The sequence below is a fragment of the Aspergillus tubingensis genome, assembly GCF_013340325.1.
Source record: "Aspergillus tubingensis WU-2223L DNA, scaffold_4, whole genome shotgun sequence".
Classification (NCBI taxonomy): Eukaryota; Fungi; Ascomycota; class Eurotiomycetes; order Eurotiales; family Aspergillaceae; genus Aspergillus; species Aspergillus tubingensis.
In genome coordinates, this window is record NW_023336278.1 from 1,762,362 (window position 1) to 1,775,657 (window position 13,296).

The 13,296-nt window shown below is 48.9% G+C and overlaps 5 protein-coding genes across 5 annotated transcripts; 2 read left to right on the forward strand and 3 right to left on the reverse strand.

The window, feature by feature from the left end:
• Positions 1-1,574: 1,574 nt before the first annotated feature.
• AtWU_03112 (putative GABA permease) lies at positions 1,575-3,502 on the reverse strand (the record flags this gene model as incomplete). Its single annotated transcript, XM_035498225.1, has 7 exons — positions 1,575-2,024; positions 2,084-2,409; positions 2,457-2,858; positions 2,909-2,991; positions 3,061-3,174; positions 3,223-3,293; positions 3,344-3,502. 7 exons carry the CDS (start codon positions 3,500-3,502, stop codon positions 1,575-1,577), a joined length of 1,605 nt encoding a protein of 534 aa, XP_035354118.1.
• A 1,501-nt stretch (positions 3,503-5,003) lies between these two features.
• On the forward strand, positions 5,004-6,487 carry AtWU_03113 (uncharacterized protein; the record flags this gene model as incomplete). The annotated part of the gene is made up of 5 exons (XM_035498226.1): positions 5,004-5,201; positions 5,260-5,364; positions 5,427-5,651; positions 5,737-5,879; positions 5,986-6,487. The coding sequence occupies 5 exons, from the start codon at positions 5,004-5,006 to the stop codon at positions 6,485-6,487; spliced, it is 1,173 nt and encodes a 390-aa protein (XP_035354119.1).
• A 263-nt stretch (positions 6,488-6,750) lies between these two features.
• AtWU_03114 (glycoside hydrolase family 47 protein) lies at positions 6,751-8,705 on the reverse strand (the record flags this gene model as incomplete). The annotated part of the gene is made up of 4 exons (XM_035498227.1): positions 6,751-6,799; positions 6,863-7,120; positions 7,176-7,913; positions 8,011-8,705. 4 exons carry the CDS (start codon positions 8,703-8,705, stop codon positions 6,751-6,753), a joined length of 1,740 nt encoding a protein of 579 aa, XP_035354120.1.
• Positions 8,706-10,248: 1,543 nt separating this feature from the next.
• On the forward strand, positions 10,249-11,306 carry AtWU_03115 (uncharacterized protein; the record flags this gene model as incomplete). The annotated part of the gene is made up of 2 exons (XM_035498228.1): positions 10,249-10,262; positions 10,319-11,306. 2 exons carry the CDS (start codon positions 10,249-10,251, stop codon positions 11,304-11,306), a joined length of 1,002 nt encoding a protein of 333 aa, XP_035354121.1.
• Positions 11,307-12,066: 760 nt separating this feature from the next.
• On the reverse strand, positions 12,067-12,955 carry caM (calmodulin; the record flags this gene model as incomplete). The annotated part of the gene is made up of 6 exons (XM_035498229.1): positions 12,067-12,101; positions 12,157-12,369; positions 12,437-12,562; positions 12,680-12,695; positions 12,786-12,842; positions 12,953-12,955. The coding sequence occupies 6 exons, from the start codon at positions 12,953-12,955 to the stop codon at positions 12,067-12,069; spliced, it is 450 nt and encodes a 149-aa protein (XP_035354122.1).
• Positions 12,956-13,296: the final 341 nt, after the last annotated feature.

Here is a 13,296-nt window from a genome sequence, read left to right on the forward strand (position 1 = left end):
CATATCAATCAAATCAATCAATCAGATATGAATTTTACCTCCTTGAGTAATATTTAAAAATGAAGGGTAACCTCCTTTCCGCCGGAGTACATTGCCCTTTTCCCAGCGAAAGCTGCTCATAATTCCCAATAATAACACCATCATCAGTAGCGCTAAATCCAATAGCTCCTCCTCACTTTCCAGAACACAACTAGCACCACACCAAAACGTTCTGGAACTTGACATGACCCGTCGTTCTCCATAGCGGGCTGGGGAAGAATGAAGATCAGGGGGAGGAAGAAGAGGCTAGCTGTATGATCAGATTACACAATATGATGCAGCGGACTCCGGAATTACGGAGTTTCGAGTGGTCCCGTGCATTTACTCATTCAATCAATCATTGCCTCTGGCTCATGTTTCTCCTGTAAGGGGGTGAGTGGCACACACACACAGAATATGCTATCGTCGGAGTGTCCGATGTAGCAGCAGATGAAAGCTGAATATTGCGCTTCTCCCCTCTGGTCGGAAAAGTCAGCCGGGTTCACACACAGACAGAGAGACACACTTGGTCTGGGCCTGCCTGGGTTCGCGTTACGCAATCAGGATCACCCAACCAACCAACCAACCAACCCCCTTCGGCACACATACCCAGCGGGGATGGGGGCTTATCTGATCGAGCTAGAACCCAAGGCTCTGGGGCTGGACGGAAGACGCTATCTACTAACTAGATAGTTAGCTAGCTAGTTATTTATTGACTAGTGACTAAATCGGGTGTGTGGGTGGGTTCCTTTGATGCGACGGTCTCTACGTGGTGAGAAAGTACGTTGTGTCTCCGTACTTTTTGTGTTGTTCTCGCTGTCTATGCCCTAATTTTCATGTATGAGTTCTTTTTATTGGTCTACTACAGCTCTTACTACAATTATCAGGTGCAAATGCCGCTCCTGGACCTTCCGTAAGCCTCTATCTAACCCGTCCCATTTCTGAAGAGATTAGGACGCCGCGCGCGCACGGTTACACACTCTCTCACACTCTGACACACGGCAGGGACGATGACCGATCAGGTATTCATTCCGTCCCGATGTGCCCGACAGAGAATGACCGGCCGCGTTTCAAGGCTGAGAAAGCGGTAAATATATCCCTGTCTGATGATGTAAGTATTGGCATGTTGTCCCGTGGACTAGATAGCTCCGGTTGATCTATTATTGTGTGTGTAAGTCTTTTCTTGCGCGGAGGTAGTAGTTACTAGTTTTTGTGTGTGCATTGGTCACGCAAGTAGCATTTCTGCGGGTGAGATGGATACCCAATTGCCGGGGTTTACCCTGGACTGGGCCGCCTTCTGGTCCGTTTTTGATGTCTAGTAATAGTTGGTTTTAGTGTGTTGTTTGTTGTGTGGGTGTATGGTGGGAAGTGATGTTCATTAGATGGCTGCGACTTTTTCTTGCGTATGGAACGAGCTCATTTTGTACTCGTGTTCCTTTAGATAAGGGGTAGCACGCTCGATATAAGGTTCTTACGTTGGATGTATGTACATACGGTAGTAACTAGACTGTATCATATACAAAAACAAGCGTACTGCTATACACTGCACTCAGCCTTCACATATCATCCAGATCAATGTCCCTCTTCACCAAGGCCACCGGTGCAATGAACTGGTATCTCCCCCAGAAGTAATAATACACCGATGCAAACCCAATCATTGCCAAGTACATAACGACACTCCAGTTCATACTATGCGCATCCACGGTTTTTGTCAGTGGAAAGAACGAAAATACAAATATCGGAAAAAGAAATGCGAGACTAGCAATGTTGATGCCCATTCCGAACCGGCCGAGCGACCATCGCCGCGGTGGGAGCTTTTCCCCGCGCAGTCGCTTCAGCAGAACACACCCGATGGACAGGATGTAGGCTGACATGAGCGATGTTATTGTTAATGAGATGACAGCGTTCAGAGCTAGGTTGGACCCGATGTTGATGAGACTTAAAAGCGCAGTAACGACTAGTGAGACGAGGACAGAGTTTAGAGGTATATTCCAGCCGGGAGTGACCTGTGCATTGATACGTGAGTCACTAGAAATGGTAGTAGCTATGGTATAATAGTACTTACATATGCAAAGAAAGACGAGAATGGGAGTCCTTGGTCTCGCGCAAATGACCACAGTTGGCGGGATGCTGTGGCTACTTCGGTGATCGTGCTGGCGGTCAGCGTGATCACTAGTATAGCTGCCATAGTGTTTGCTGCCGCGTAGCTGCGGGTAGTGTTGTAGAATATCTGGATGAATGGAAACCCAGTTGGACTTTGCAAGATGTTGTTGACATCTCCCAGAGTAAAGCATAGGGTAACAATCATGATGAATCCAAGAATGCCATTAACACCCACTGCAGACATCATAGCCTTCGGGAGTGTTTCTGATGCATCCTTAATTTCTTCCGCTACCTTTGTATTAGAACCAGGCTTTCGATGGTGAAGAGGCACATACACATATGAACAGAGCAATCGTATCCAATCATGGAAGTGATAGTGGTAGACAAGCCGACAAGAGTAGCGGTGCCAGGACTTCCCCATCCGCCTCCATCGTAGAATTCGGTGAAGACAGCCTTTGCGCTATTTCGAGGAGCAAGTACCCAAAGCGGGATAATGATAGCAAATAGACCCACAACATGAATGATGAGTATCAATCCCTCAACCATAGGGAGATTCTTGGCTAGGAATGTGTTGAATAAGATCGAAAATGCCGTGATAGCTATAACAAGCAGAGTACCATGCCACCGCTCAAATTCATAATCCGGATGATTTAGCACTATCAGCCCTTGAATTATTGTACCTGCCAAATATGCAATGGCTACAATGGCACATTGCCAACCTGTTGCACACAGCCATCCTGGTGTCTTTGTCAGTCTTGAGCCGGAAGAGAGCATATGCTCGACATACCCGTTATATAGCTCAAAAACTTCTGCCCTCTGCGAGGAGCGAATTCTGATACCCAATGATATTGGCCACCTGAGGTTGGTGACCTTTAATCACTTATTAGAATACTTTGTCTCTCCTTGAGAGCATAAATACTCAAGGGGCTTAAGACGTACATAGATGCCATCTCAGCTATGCTGGCAAAGACAAGTGCGAAGCCGGCTGTGACGATGATGAAGCCCCATATCAACCCAGCAGTCCCTCCATCTGTCAGACCACTGGTCAATAGCCTGCTCATAGATTAACCAATGAACTATAGTTTCTGTAGTAGTACTCACGTTAAGATGACCTCCCATGTGGAGATCAATGTACAGCCGAATCCAAGTATTGAGATGAATCTAAAATTTCGCTATCTTGCATTAGCATAAGGTAGCTATAGCATGAAAATTGGCGTCCTACCCTTAAGACCTGGACACGGCCCAGAGCACTCATATCGCGCTGGTCTCTTACAGTACCCATGTACTTAGGGGCCACAAGGCCCTTTGGTGCTTTCTCAACATTCTGAGAACAACCTTCCACATATATTCGCCCTTCAATGTTGCCATTGTCGAGGGCCATGATGAAGGCTAATGGCCAAGGGTGTATGATCTCAGTCGGAACAGACACGGCGAGATTACAGGCACAGACAATGGCCGTTATCCTCCTTGGGACGGTAGGCAGATGAGTATCAATTAATCCGTTTCAACGCATTCTTGTGGCGCTGGGTCACAATCTTCAGCCGGACACGACATGCTAGATAAAGGCAATTCTGAAACATATCCTGGAATTGTATGTGCGTATTGGTGGCTTCGTAGCGCAGATCAAGTATGCTTGCTTTTTCTTGTGTGATTCTCAGGATCCCTATACGAGCTCGCAGTTGGGCACAATGACGGATATATCCAAGACATTGATGCCTTGACTCAAGTCTGAGACCTGTCAAACAATACTGAAAGGACTCTAGACCTTCTACCTCGAGATATTTATGGTGGCTTTACCTATGTCCAGGCTGTCGGGATGAGGATTCCCAGTTTTGTTCCCAAGTAAGGGGTAGGACAGACGGGAAGGCAGCCAGTCTCCGCGGGGAGAAAAGGCAACCTCCCACGTTTGATTTACGAGCATGTGCCCATCACCATGAGTTGCACGGGCCTGTGGCTTTAAGCGAACAATATAAATGTCGATCTTGATATTGATCCTCATCACCGCTGCATTAGAAATTGCTTTGTCACCTACCGTAAATAGTAATGCCTCTGTAAAGTTGTTGAGCGCAGCGTTAGACCCATCGGGATCAAGCAAGGTTAGAACGAGGGCGAGCAATTGAGACACCGGCCAAGGACAATTCGATTGATCACCACACAATCTCGGGGTATTTTTCACGGCGGTACTCTTGTAGTCCAAAGAGCTGGAACCAATCTGCATGCTAAATACACACGAGCCTTCTTGGAGACATACCATTGCAGGACAATATGCTTTTTGCTCTGGCATAGCCACACGCTGCGTCAGAACCCCATTTGTACCACCTGACAGATCGTCATCTTGAACGTGGGCTGATATGCAGCCCCTTGACAGCGCTTGATCTGGCGGTCTAGATCGGCACAGAGGTTTTGGTCTTCACAGAGCTCCCAATCAATGGTTTACCTCAAACAGCAAGTTAGCCCCTCGATGATTAGCTGTAGAAATATTCACGCACATTACCCATCCTCTGACAATCCAGGACGAGGCAACGGACCTGCTGATCTCTCCCAGATTACGCCTCTTGTCTGGCTAATCATGGAGAATTTACTTTCCCCCCGACATCATCATCCTGGCATGTGGCCCGTGTGCCCAGAGAAAGGCATATCGCTAGACATGCATCATGTATCTTGCATCGCATGCGTGGGTTCTAACTCAGTCACAGAAAAAATCAGCCAACCAGCCACGATGAGTGCGCATCCTGGAAAAGCAAAAAGGCAACAATACCGCCTTGTATAAGAGCATATCTCCACCATCCTGGTCGAAGCTTTTTGTAGATGATGGTCTTTGCTTTCGTTTATCTGTTCCCAGGATCCGAGAGGCAATCAACCCATCCTGTCTCAGCCATAGCATGAGCGGCCCGTATGTCCCGCCGGGACAATCTCCCCCTTTTCAAGTGGTAGATGATTTGCATCATGGAGCTTGGATTATCATCACTGGAGCTTTGGGTTTGGTCGTATCTCTCGTCAGCTTCTTTATCAGATTGTATGTGCGACTTGCTCTCCATCCGCCGTTTGCATTTGATGATTATCTTCTCCTTGGAGCGACGGTAAGTCAATTGATCTGGATTTTGAATACCTGTGTTAACGAGGATTGTCGAAATATAGATAGTAGCAACAGTGCAGGCAGCACTCCTCTTCAATGCCGTATCACATGGTTTCGGGACATCAATCTACCTTCTGGAACAAAAACAGGTGGATAAAATTCAAACAGTGCGTCTGCTATCTCATCATCTTCGTACAAGACATACTAATCAATTCCTAATAATGATTAGCTCATCACAGTCAGCGACATCCTCTACCTCATCACCGTCTACATCTCCAAATGCTGCGTCTGCGGCATCTACCTTCGTCTCACGCCCCAGAAATGGCATAACCGAGCTTCTATAGCTACTCTCGCTCTATGCACAGCATGGGTCATACCGGCCGTTTTCATCATCGCGGTGAACTGCGAATTGAATCGTCCCTGGAAAGGTTCCGGAGGACAATGTGTGAATCTGGTACACTCCTCCTAGCATCTCCTGCAGACAACTTATACATAGTAGACAATCAACTGAGGGATATGACTAACAATCTGCTCTCAAGTCCAAACGCTGGCAATTCATTGTCGCATTAGACATAGCGACTGAACTGATAATCTTCGGACTAGCCGTGTTCCTACTCTGGGGACTATTCATGCCTCTCAAGCGCAAGCTGACTATCGGATTTGCGTTTATGTTTCGGCTTCCGTGAGTAACTATCCTTCCTTCCTAGCTACTACCTTTCCTTTAGTCCCAGCGCAAAAAGCAAGTGGCATGACAGATCAATACTGACATCTGTGACCCCAAAACCAAGCTTAATAATCTTCTCCGTCTTCCACATCTACACCATCCTACTCCTCGTCCACTCCCCCGATCCCACACTAGCCGTCGTCACACCCATCATCTGGGCCCAGGTTGAGCTCAACTACGCTCTCGTGGCATGCAGTATCTTCTGTCTACGGCCGTTCATGGCGGCAGTGAGCACTAATTACGGGACGGCGGGTGATTCGAATCTCGAGAGTACGAGTGGAGTGTCGCGGTCGTGGAAGGGCGATTCGTCTAAAGCGGGGTCTGGAAGACAGATTTATATGAATCATGAGGAGAGGAGATCGTGGAGGGTATCGAGGAGGTTGGATGGTGGGCATCAGGCAGGTCCTGTGGCTGAAACTGACATTGAACTTGGTGAGATGGATGGGCAGCGCAGTGTTGGAAGTGATGGTGGGAGTGCGAAGATGATGATTCGGAAGGATGTGGAGTATACGATTGAGTATGATAGGCATTCTGATTTGTGCATGTCTGGTGCTGATTGGAGGTAGTGCTGGGCTACTACTATCCTATCGGTGATGAACTGATCGTTTGTTTGCAAATGTATATATTGTATATGTATAGTATAGCGCCTCTATATGATTAGCGCTCTAATAACTGAAAAACTCCAAAGGAAATACCAATGACGCCTTCACAGACTATTTACTGATCAGATGGTTTTTCATATGTATAAAGACCATTTGGTGTCAAAGGTTAATCACTGGCGATGCCCGTTCGCCATGTATGTTTATCACAAACAGAAAACTCAACCGCATTATGTACTTGAAGCAGCTGGACGCTTGAAAGGGTGTGCTTCCGTATTCCTGCCCAATGTTTAGTGAATTGTCCGCATGAAGTATCCGGAAAACGAGTTGGGTAGGACTTACAGCACATATTCGTCCAGGTTCACGAGGTCCGGCTCGGAAAATATGAGGTAAAAGTACTTTAGAGTCTCTGCCAGCCAGAAACTCTCCATGTAGTCCATCTGCGGCGACTCGGGGTCCCGTACATCGGAAATGGCTGCGTGTCCAAACGAGGTCCGCGTCATCTTGTCAATATTTTGGAACATCCTCCACGCCGCATCCTGCAGAGACCGGTCCCCCGTTATACGGTACATGATGAAAACCGACTCTATAGCTTCGGGCCTAATATGGGATTAGCTGGAGAACACAAGTGTGACATATTATCAAACGAACATACCGCAGTAGATACTTGGGGTCAGGAATATCGGCCACGCCTGGCGGCAACTTCTTGCCATCCTTTGAGGTGCTGGTGGGCTGAGAGCTTTGAGGCAGCTGGCAATTGTCATCGTCCTTACACACTGTAAGATGCAAGATCTCTGGCATGATTCCGGTCGGCATGATATCATAGGCCCAAATGCACCCATCGACCAATTTCCGCGCGACAGCCAAATCTTCGGGTCGGTCGAACACCTTGGACCCAATGCCGACAGTACCTCCGAGATAGCACTTCAAATGCTCCCACTGGGGCTCTAGGTTATTTCGGCTAGAAGATCCAGTAACGCGGAGGTTCCCAGCAAAGAGGATATCTCGGCCGTCTTCGGTCATCGGGCGGAAAAGCAGGCGGCTCTTCAACGCCTTCATGAAGGAGTTGTACATTCTACGATACTGACTGGTCTGCCCTCCTAGAAGCATATGCTCTTTCGGGAGGTACTCATATGTCGAGTCAGCCATTCCTCCGATGGTAAATCGGGGGTCAGCGAATTCCAAGTCCTTAGCATTGACCATCATGGGCCACATCCCAGGTACATCGGTTGTCTCCTGAGTATCCTCGAGAAAATCCGTTATCCTTTGGATAGCATCAAAGTATTTGGGGTCCTTTGTTAGCTGAGAGAGTCGCGTAAATTCTAGGTTCAATGACCCGAGTTCAGCAAGTATGGTGTTTCGGCCCGGCTCGATGCTCAGACCATCCGCAGATCTAGATCCCAGTTAACATGGCCCAGCCTGAGTCATAATGGTACCCTAGCGATACCTAGGAATCGCTTGGCAACCGAGGCATCTGCTGGGTGTCTTACCTGGTCCATTCCCACCTCGATTGCGGCATTCGGTTGCGAGTGTCAAATGATCCATAAATCATGTCCGCAATTTCCACTGCCTTCTTCAGGAGAATCGGATATTTACCCTGGGTCAAGTCGTAGGCACCAAGAAGCCCGCCCAAGTACCGAATGTTAGTCTCGAAGACATTGATCTGAATGGCGCTGGTGGTAGTGAAGTCGATGTACTCAAGCGCTTTCACGGCCTCCTCAAACTCCTCAGTAAGTCCCATAATAACGAGAGTATCTAGGGAATCCACCAAGGTAGCCGCCCAGCCCGCAAAGGTCTCGCGGTGGCCACCAGTGAGGGGAGAGAGCTCGTCTTCCAGCCAGGCATTGTTCCTGTACCCTTTCCACGCGTGCTGGAATGCTTTCTTGACCGCACGCTGCCTTTTCACCCGCTCCCATCGTGCAAACCACGACTCCTTAGAGAACTTGTACTGAATTCGTGGAATAGTGGATGGCGCAGTCGAAGGTAGAGGGATATAATCGGAGATTGGGTACTGCTCGGCATGCTTCCGCCAACGGATCCTACCCTCTTTATGCGGGGGAGGGTCGTATGGATTTCTGAAATGATGGTGGTAATGTGGCTTCGCACCGGGCGGTAAACTCGAGAAAAGAGCGTATGTGACGCATAGGAGAATGATGGTGGGTAGGAGGTAGCTCCGTCGCGCCATGGTTACGGCAAACTATAGACAATACTTGATAAAGAATCGCTAAATCAACGAGAAGCAGGCAGCAGAAAGGAGAGGACAGCTGTGCAGATCACAGCAATGGGTTATATTAATCAGATGAGAGGTAACATCGGAGATGCGTGAGCATGCTCAATGCCAGGTTTACCAGTAATCGGCCCAGCGAGCTAACGCCAACGAGATTAAAAAGAGGGGATGGTTCTGGGGATGAACACCAAAGGACCGACCAAGGCGACGGTTCTTTGCAAGTGCAGCACGCTGGTACAAACTAGACAAGGCATGGGCACCGTATATACCCTGTTGTTAAGGATCGCCCCTGGTCCGGTCTTTCTATCCCAGTTGTCGCGAGCAAATAAGCATTGGCGCTGCGGTGGAGGTATGTTGCATCCGAGCGTTTACTGCTCCATCTTACAAGCGCCTAGCCATGGGTGGCATGTTGATCGCAAAGAGGAGAGGGTGAATGGCTGAAAAGGTTCATTGGCAACGAGACTTACCAAAGTAAGTAATAGTCGAGCGGAGCGTAAACAAGCAATATGGCAAAAGGATCTGCCCATTGCGTAAGCTAGTGGTCCCTTGGACCCTGGCCGGTCTCAAGGATCGCAGAATAGGGAGTGTTAAGTCCACCTGGAGTGGGTGCGATTTTCTATTCTTGACCACTTGACGTCGACTACTCCAAAACTAAGACCCCTTTGTGGTCTCAGCCTCATTGTCCGGAGTATTTGTCCCGCGTCTTGGCAAGGAGAGACATACGCGCGTACTGTGTAGAAAACAGAAAGTGGAAGTGTGTTCCCCTGGATATTCCAGACCAAAGTCTAGACGGATCTCAGACGTCGCTGTGGCTCAATCAGAGACAGAGTCGGGGATAAAATGTGAGAGTGGAGCCCCGAGGACCCAGACGGCCCAGGAATTGATTACTGTTGGTACTCGAAGTGGAGGTGGGCCAGTGAACAGCCACAGACAATGGAGGAAATGAGAGTCGGAGGTCGGAGTGGGAGTTAATGCCAGTTGGGTCGAAGTTGTTGCTTGGGGGCGGTGTTTGACCGGTTTGCACCTTTGTGGCCTGGACCCCAAGGCAGTCAACACTGTCTCCAAGTCATGACGGGTCACATGCCCGAAAAAGCCACGGACAGTCCAATCAGTCCTACTAGAGCTGTGGGTGATATACTCAAAGCAACATAAACTGCTATTGCATTCTTCTTGGTATGTCTAGTTAAATCTCCACCAATAGCATGGTCCCATTCACTGCTTAATATACTGATGCGTAATCAGACATAAACGAATCACGCTTCAAATGAATTACCTGTGCTGCCTGCTTACTACCAGACTCGCTATCAATTGAACCCATACTATTGTCATTGACTCTTACACATATCTACTGCACTTCTCTCTTTTCCTTGCCTTCAAGAAGATACCCCTCTTGTGTCCTTAACTTGGCACGTGAATCACTTCGTAGGCGCCCTACTCAAGGACAAGAGAAAACCATCCATAGAGATACAACATCTATCAAGGGAATTCCAAATACTACAAAATGCCTATCACAGGGTAAGCGCTCACTAATTATCACTTATCCTCATATCATGTTAACTCCAACCATCCAGAGTCTACTTCATCCCCTCCAATCCAAATGCATCCACAGGGCTAGCCACAATCACAGAGCGCCTACACACAGCCCTAGCAGACGAGCCAACATTAGTAGGCCGTTGGTTCCTCGAACACAGGCTAATGCGCGATACGCCATCATGTGTTCCAGCCTCAGCATCTCAGCGTCAAGTGCAACCGCGCTATATGCAATTCCTATCACTGTCTTTCCACTCCAATCACGGCTTCATCTACACCTCTGAAGCACTAGAAAAAAGCACTCATCACCACACGGCAACCAGTGTTAATCCCACACCAGCTGGCTCACCCACCAATACTTCTCCTCAAAATGGAGCTCCAGGCGCAACAGCGCCCACCCCGTCCACCCCATCTAATGCCGCTGCACCGTCAGGAGGACCAATGGTCATGACCACCGTGCCGCTTCCATCCTGTAATGCTCTTTTTCAGCACTTCGGCTACGCCTGCCAGCCTTTCTGGTGCCATCGACACACGGTCACCGTACCAGGCGGCGTGGTCTACGATGTGGGTGACTTCCGGGTTCGAGTGGGTGATGTGCGACAGACTCAACCAGCAGCGAGGGTGCGCGGAACAGTTGTTGAAATTGAATGGCGGGGTCCCTGTATAGTCGATTCGATTTCAGCACCACGGAATCCGAGCGACGGGCAATTAGCTGATGATGACGACTCCGGGATTGATATGGCGTTCCCGGATGCTATTGAAGATGCGGATATTGATGCCGAGTATGCGGCTAGTGCGGCGTTGATCCGGGAATTCTGGGCGAGGCTGGGCATTGAGGGGGCCAGGGAAGCTATCTTATTGCCGGATGTGGGGAAGGAAGCTAAGGATCGGTTGAGGAGGTTGAAACAGAAGGGCAGACATACTGTTTCTGACGAGGCAAACCTACAACAAACGGATGAGGATCCGGATCCGGATGCGGGTGTGGATGTGGCGAGGCAGTTTATGGAGATCTTTAGGTTTAATCGGTAAAAATAACAGGCGTCGATGTTAGTATATGAATATAATCTGAATTGTATTGGGAGATTGCTTATTTAAGAAGACATATGGTCATCAAGCTGGCAGATCGTAGATTGAAGGGAGATATCTCGTATATTAAGTTCCGAGCGGCATGTGGCTCATGTGGCACAAGGAATGTACGCGATGTGCAGGGGTAGCCGTCAAAGAGCGCTAGAAGCTGAGTTATCAGAAATAAAGCCTCCACATTCGGTGCTCTTTGTTGAGAACCGGAGGCAGTGTGTGGGACTTTGACGAAGTAGCAGCACAAATACATAATCTCATGTCTACATCACAACGGGTCTTAGAATATCAAAATGGTTATTATCCGATGCAATCGAGCCACTACGAGATGTCAGACGGGCAAAGGAACGAATCATGACACGGGACTATGGACAATGGTGAAAGGGGTAAGCGGGTATGAAGAGGAACAAATAACCCTTGCGGGCCACATCACGCAGGAACTCCCAGCAAAGACAGAGCCCTCCCTGTCTGACATATTCAATCTCAGCTCGCTCAAACCAGTCTAGACCTATGGTCGCCTCTACCATTCCTGCAACATTAGAACCAACAGTGATAATGCGAAGCGCTCGATCATCAAGATGAAGAAGAGTCATAGCCAAATAATGAGACTACAAGAGACGGGATGGGATAAAAGATGGGACATTGTGGAGTAGATTTCATTGTTCCCCACCCTTTCCGCTAACACAAGACAAAATAGAACATGAAGAGCCGTTTATTTTTGCATCATGAGCTGGACGAACTCGTTGTCTGGTAGCAGAGTTAGCATGTCATATCACGGGCATATCAGGAATGGGAAACATACAGTCGATGCGGCCATCACCGTCCTGGTCAGCCTCACGGATCATCTCATCGACTTCGTCGTCAGTGAGCTTCTCGCCAATGGAGGTCATGACGTGGCGCAACTCCGCGGCGGAGATGAAACCATTGTTGTCGCGGTCGAAGACCTTGAAAGCCTCGCGGATTTCCTCCTCGGAGTCGGTGTCCTTCATCTTACGAGCCATCATGGTAAGGAATTCTGGCGGCAAAAGTCAATCACAATCCATACGGCATTCCCGCCTTACAGGCGTAGATCTATCACATACCGGGGAAGTCGATCGTTCCGTTGTTGTCAGCGTCAACCTCGTTGATCATGTCCTGAAGCTCAGACTCGGAGGGGTTCTGGCCGAGGGAGCGCATCACAGTGCCGAGCTCCTTGGTGGTGATCTGGCCTATTTCCAGATTACATCAGTATTATGATTCAGATCGAAGGGGGAAATAGCTGTCGAAATCCCGCGGTCGGATCGGGCGCTACAGGTAAAACGTGAAGGGGACAGAATTCCACCCACCATCGCCATCCTTGTCCTATTGAGTTTGAAAATACATTAGCATTATGAGCCGGTTAAGATAGGACATCAATTTGAGTGATCGGGGGTTCATTCAGGGAGCACTCACAAAGAGGGAGAAGGCCTCCTTGTACTCAGAAACTTGCTCTTCGGTCAGAGAGTCGGCCTAGACGATGCGATGTCAGCAATCCTGTCGAGAATGCCAGGCAGATCTGCCCCGCAAAGTGGGGGATTTTCAACGCAACTGGCCGGGACAGCGAGGAAGGAGGTACATACCATGGTTGATATGGGATGTGATAAGTCACGGGAGGGTAATGAAGCTGAGTAGAAAGGGAACAAAAAAGCTGGTGGCTTGAACGGTAGCGGTAAAGGGCTGTGGGGGGAGGAGAAGGTGGTGGTGGTGTTGGTGGAAGATGATTTAAGGGGAACCCGAATCCATCATAATAATAAATGACCATTGAGCTGGACGCCTGGCAAGGCGGTCGCTTATGCCTGAAACGTGACCCGCCCTGGCCACCATGTGCCCTCTGCGCCTGGAAACGCTGTTCTGTCCTGCCCGCCCGTCTGTCAATTCGCCTCCTTTTGCACGCTCCCCCTCCATGCGTTGGTTGGTTGCTTTT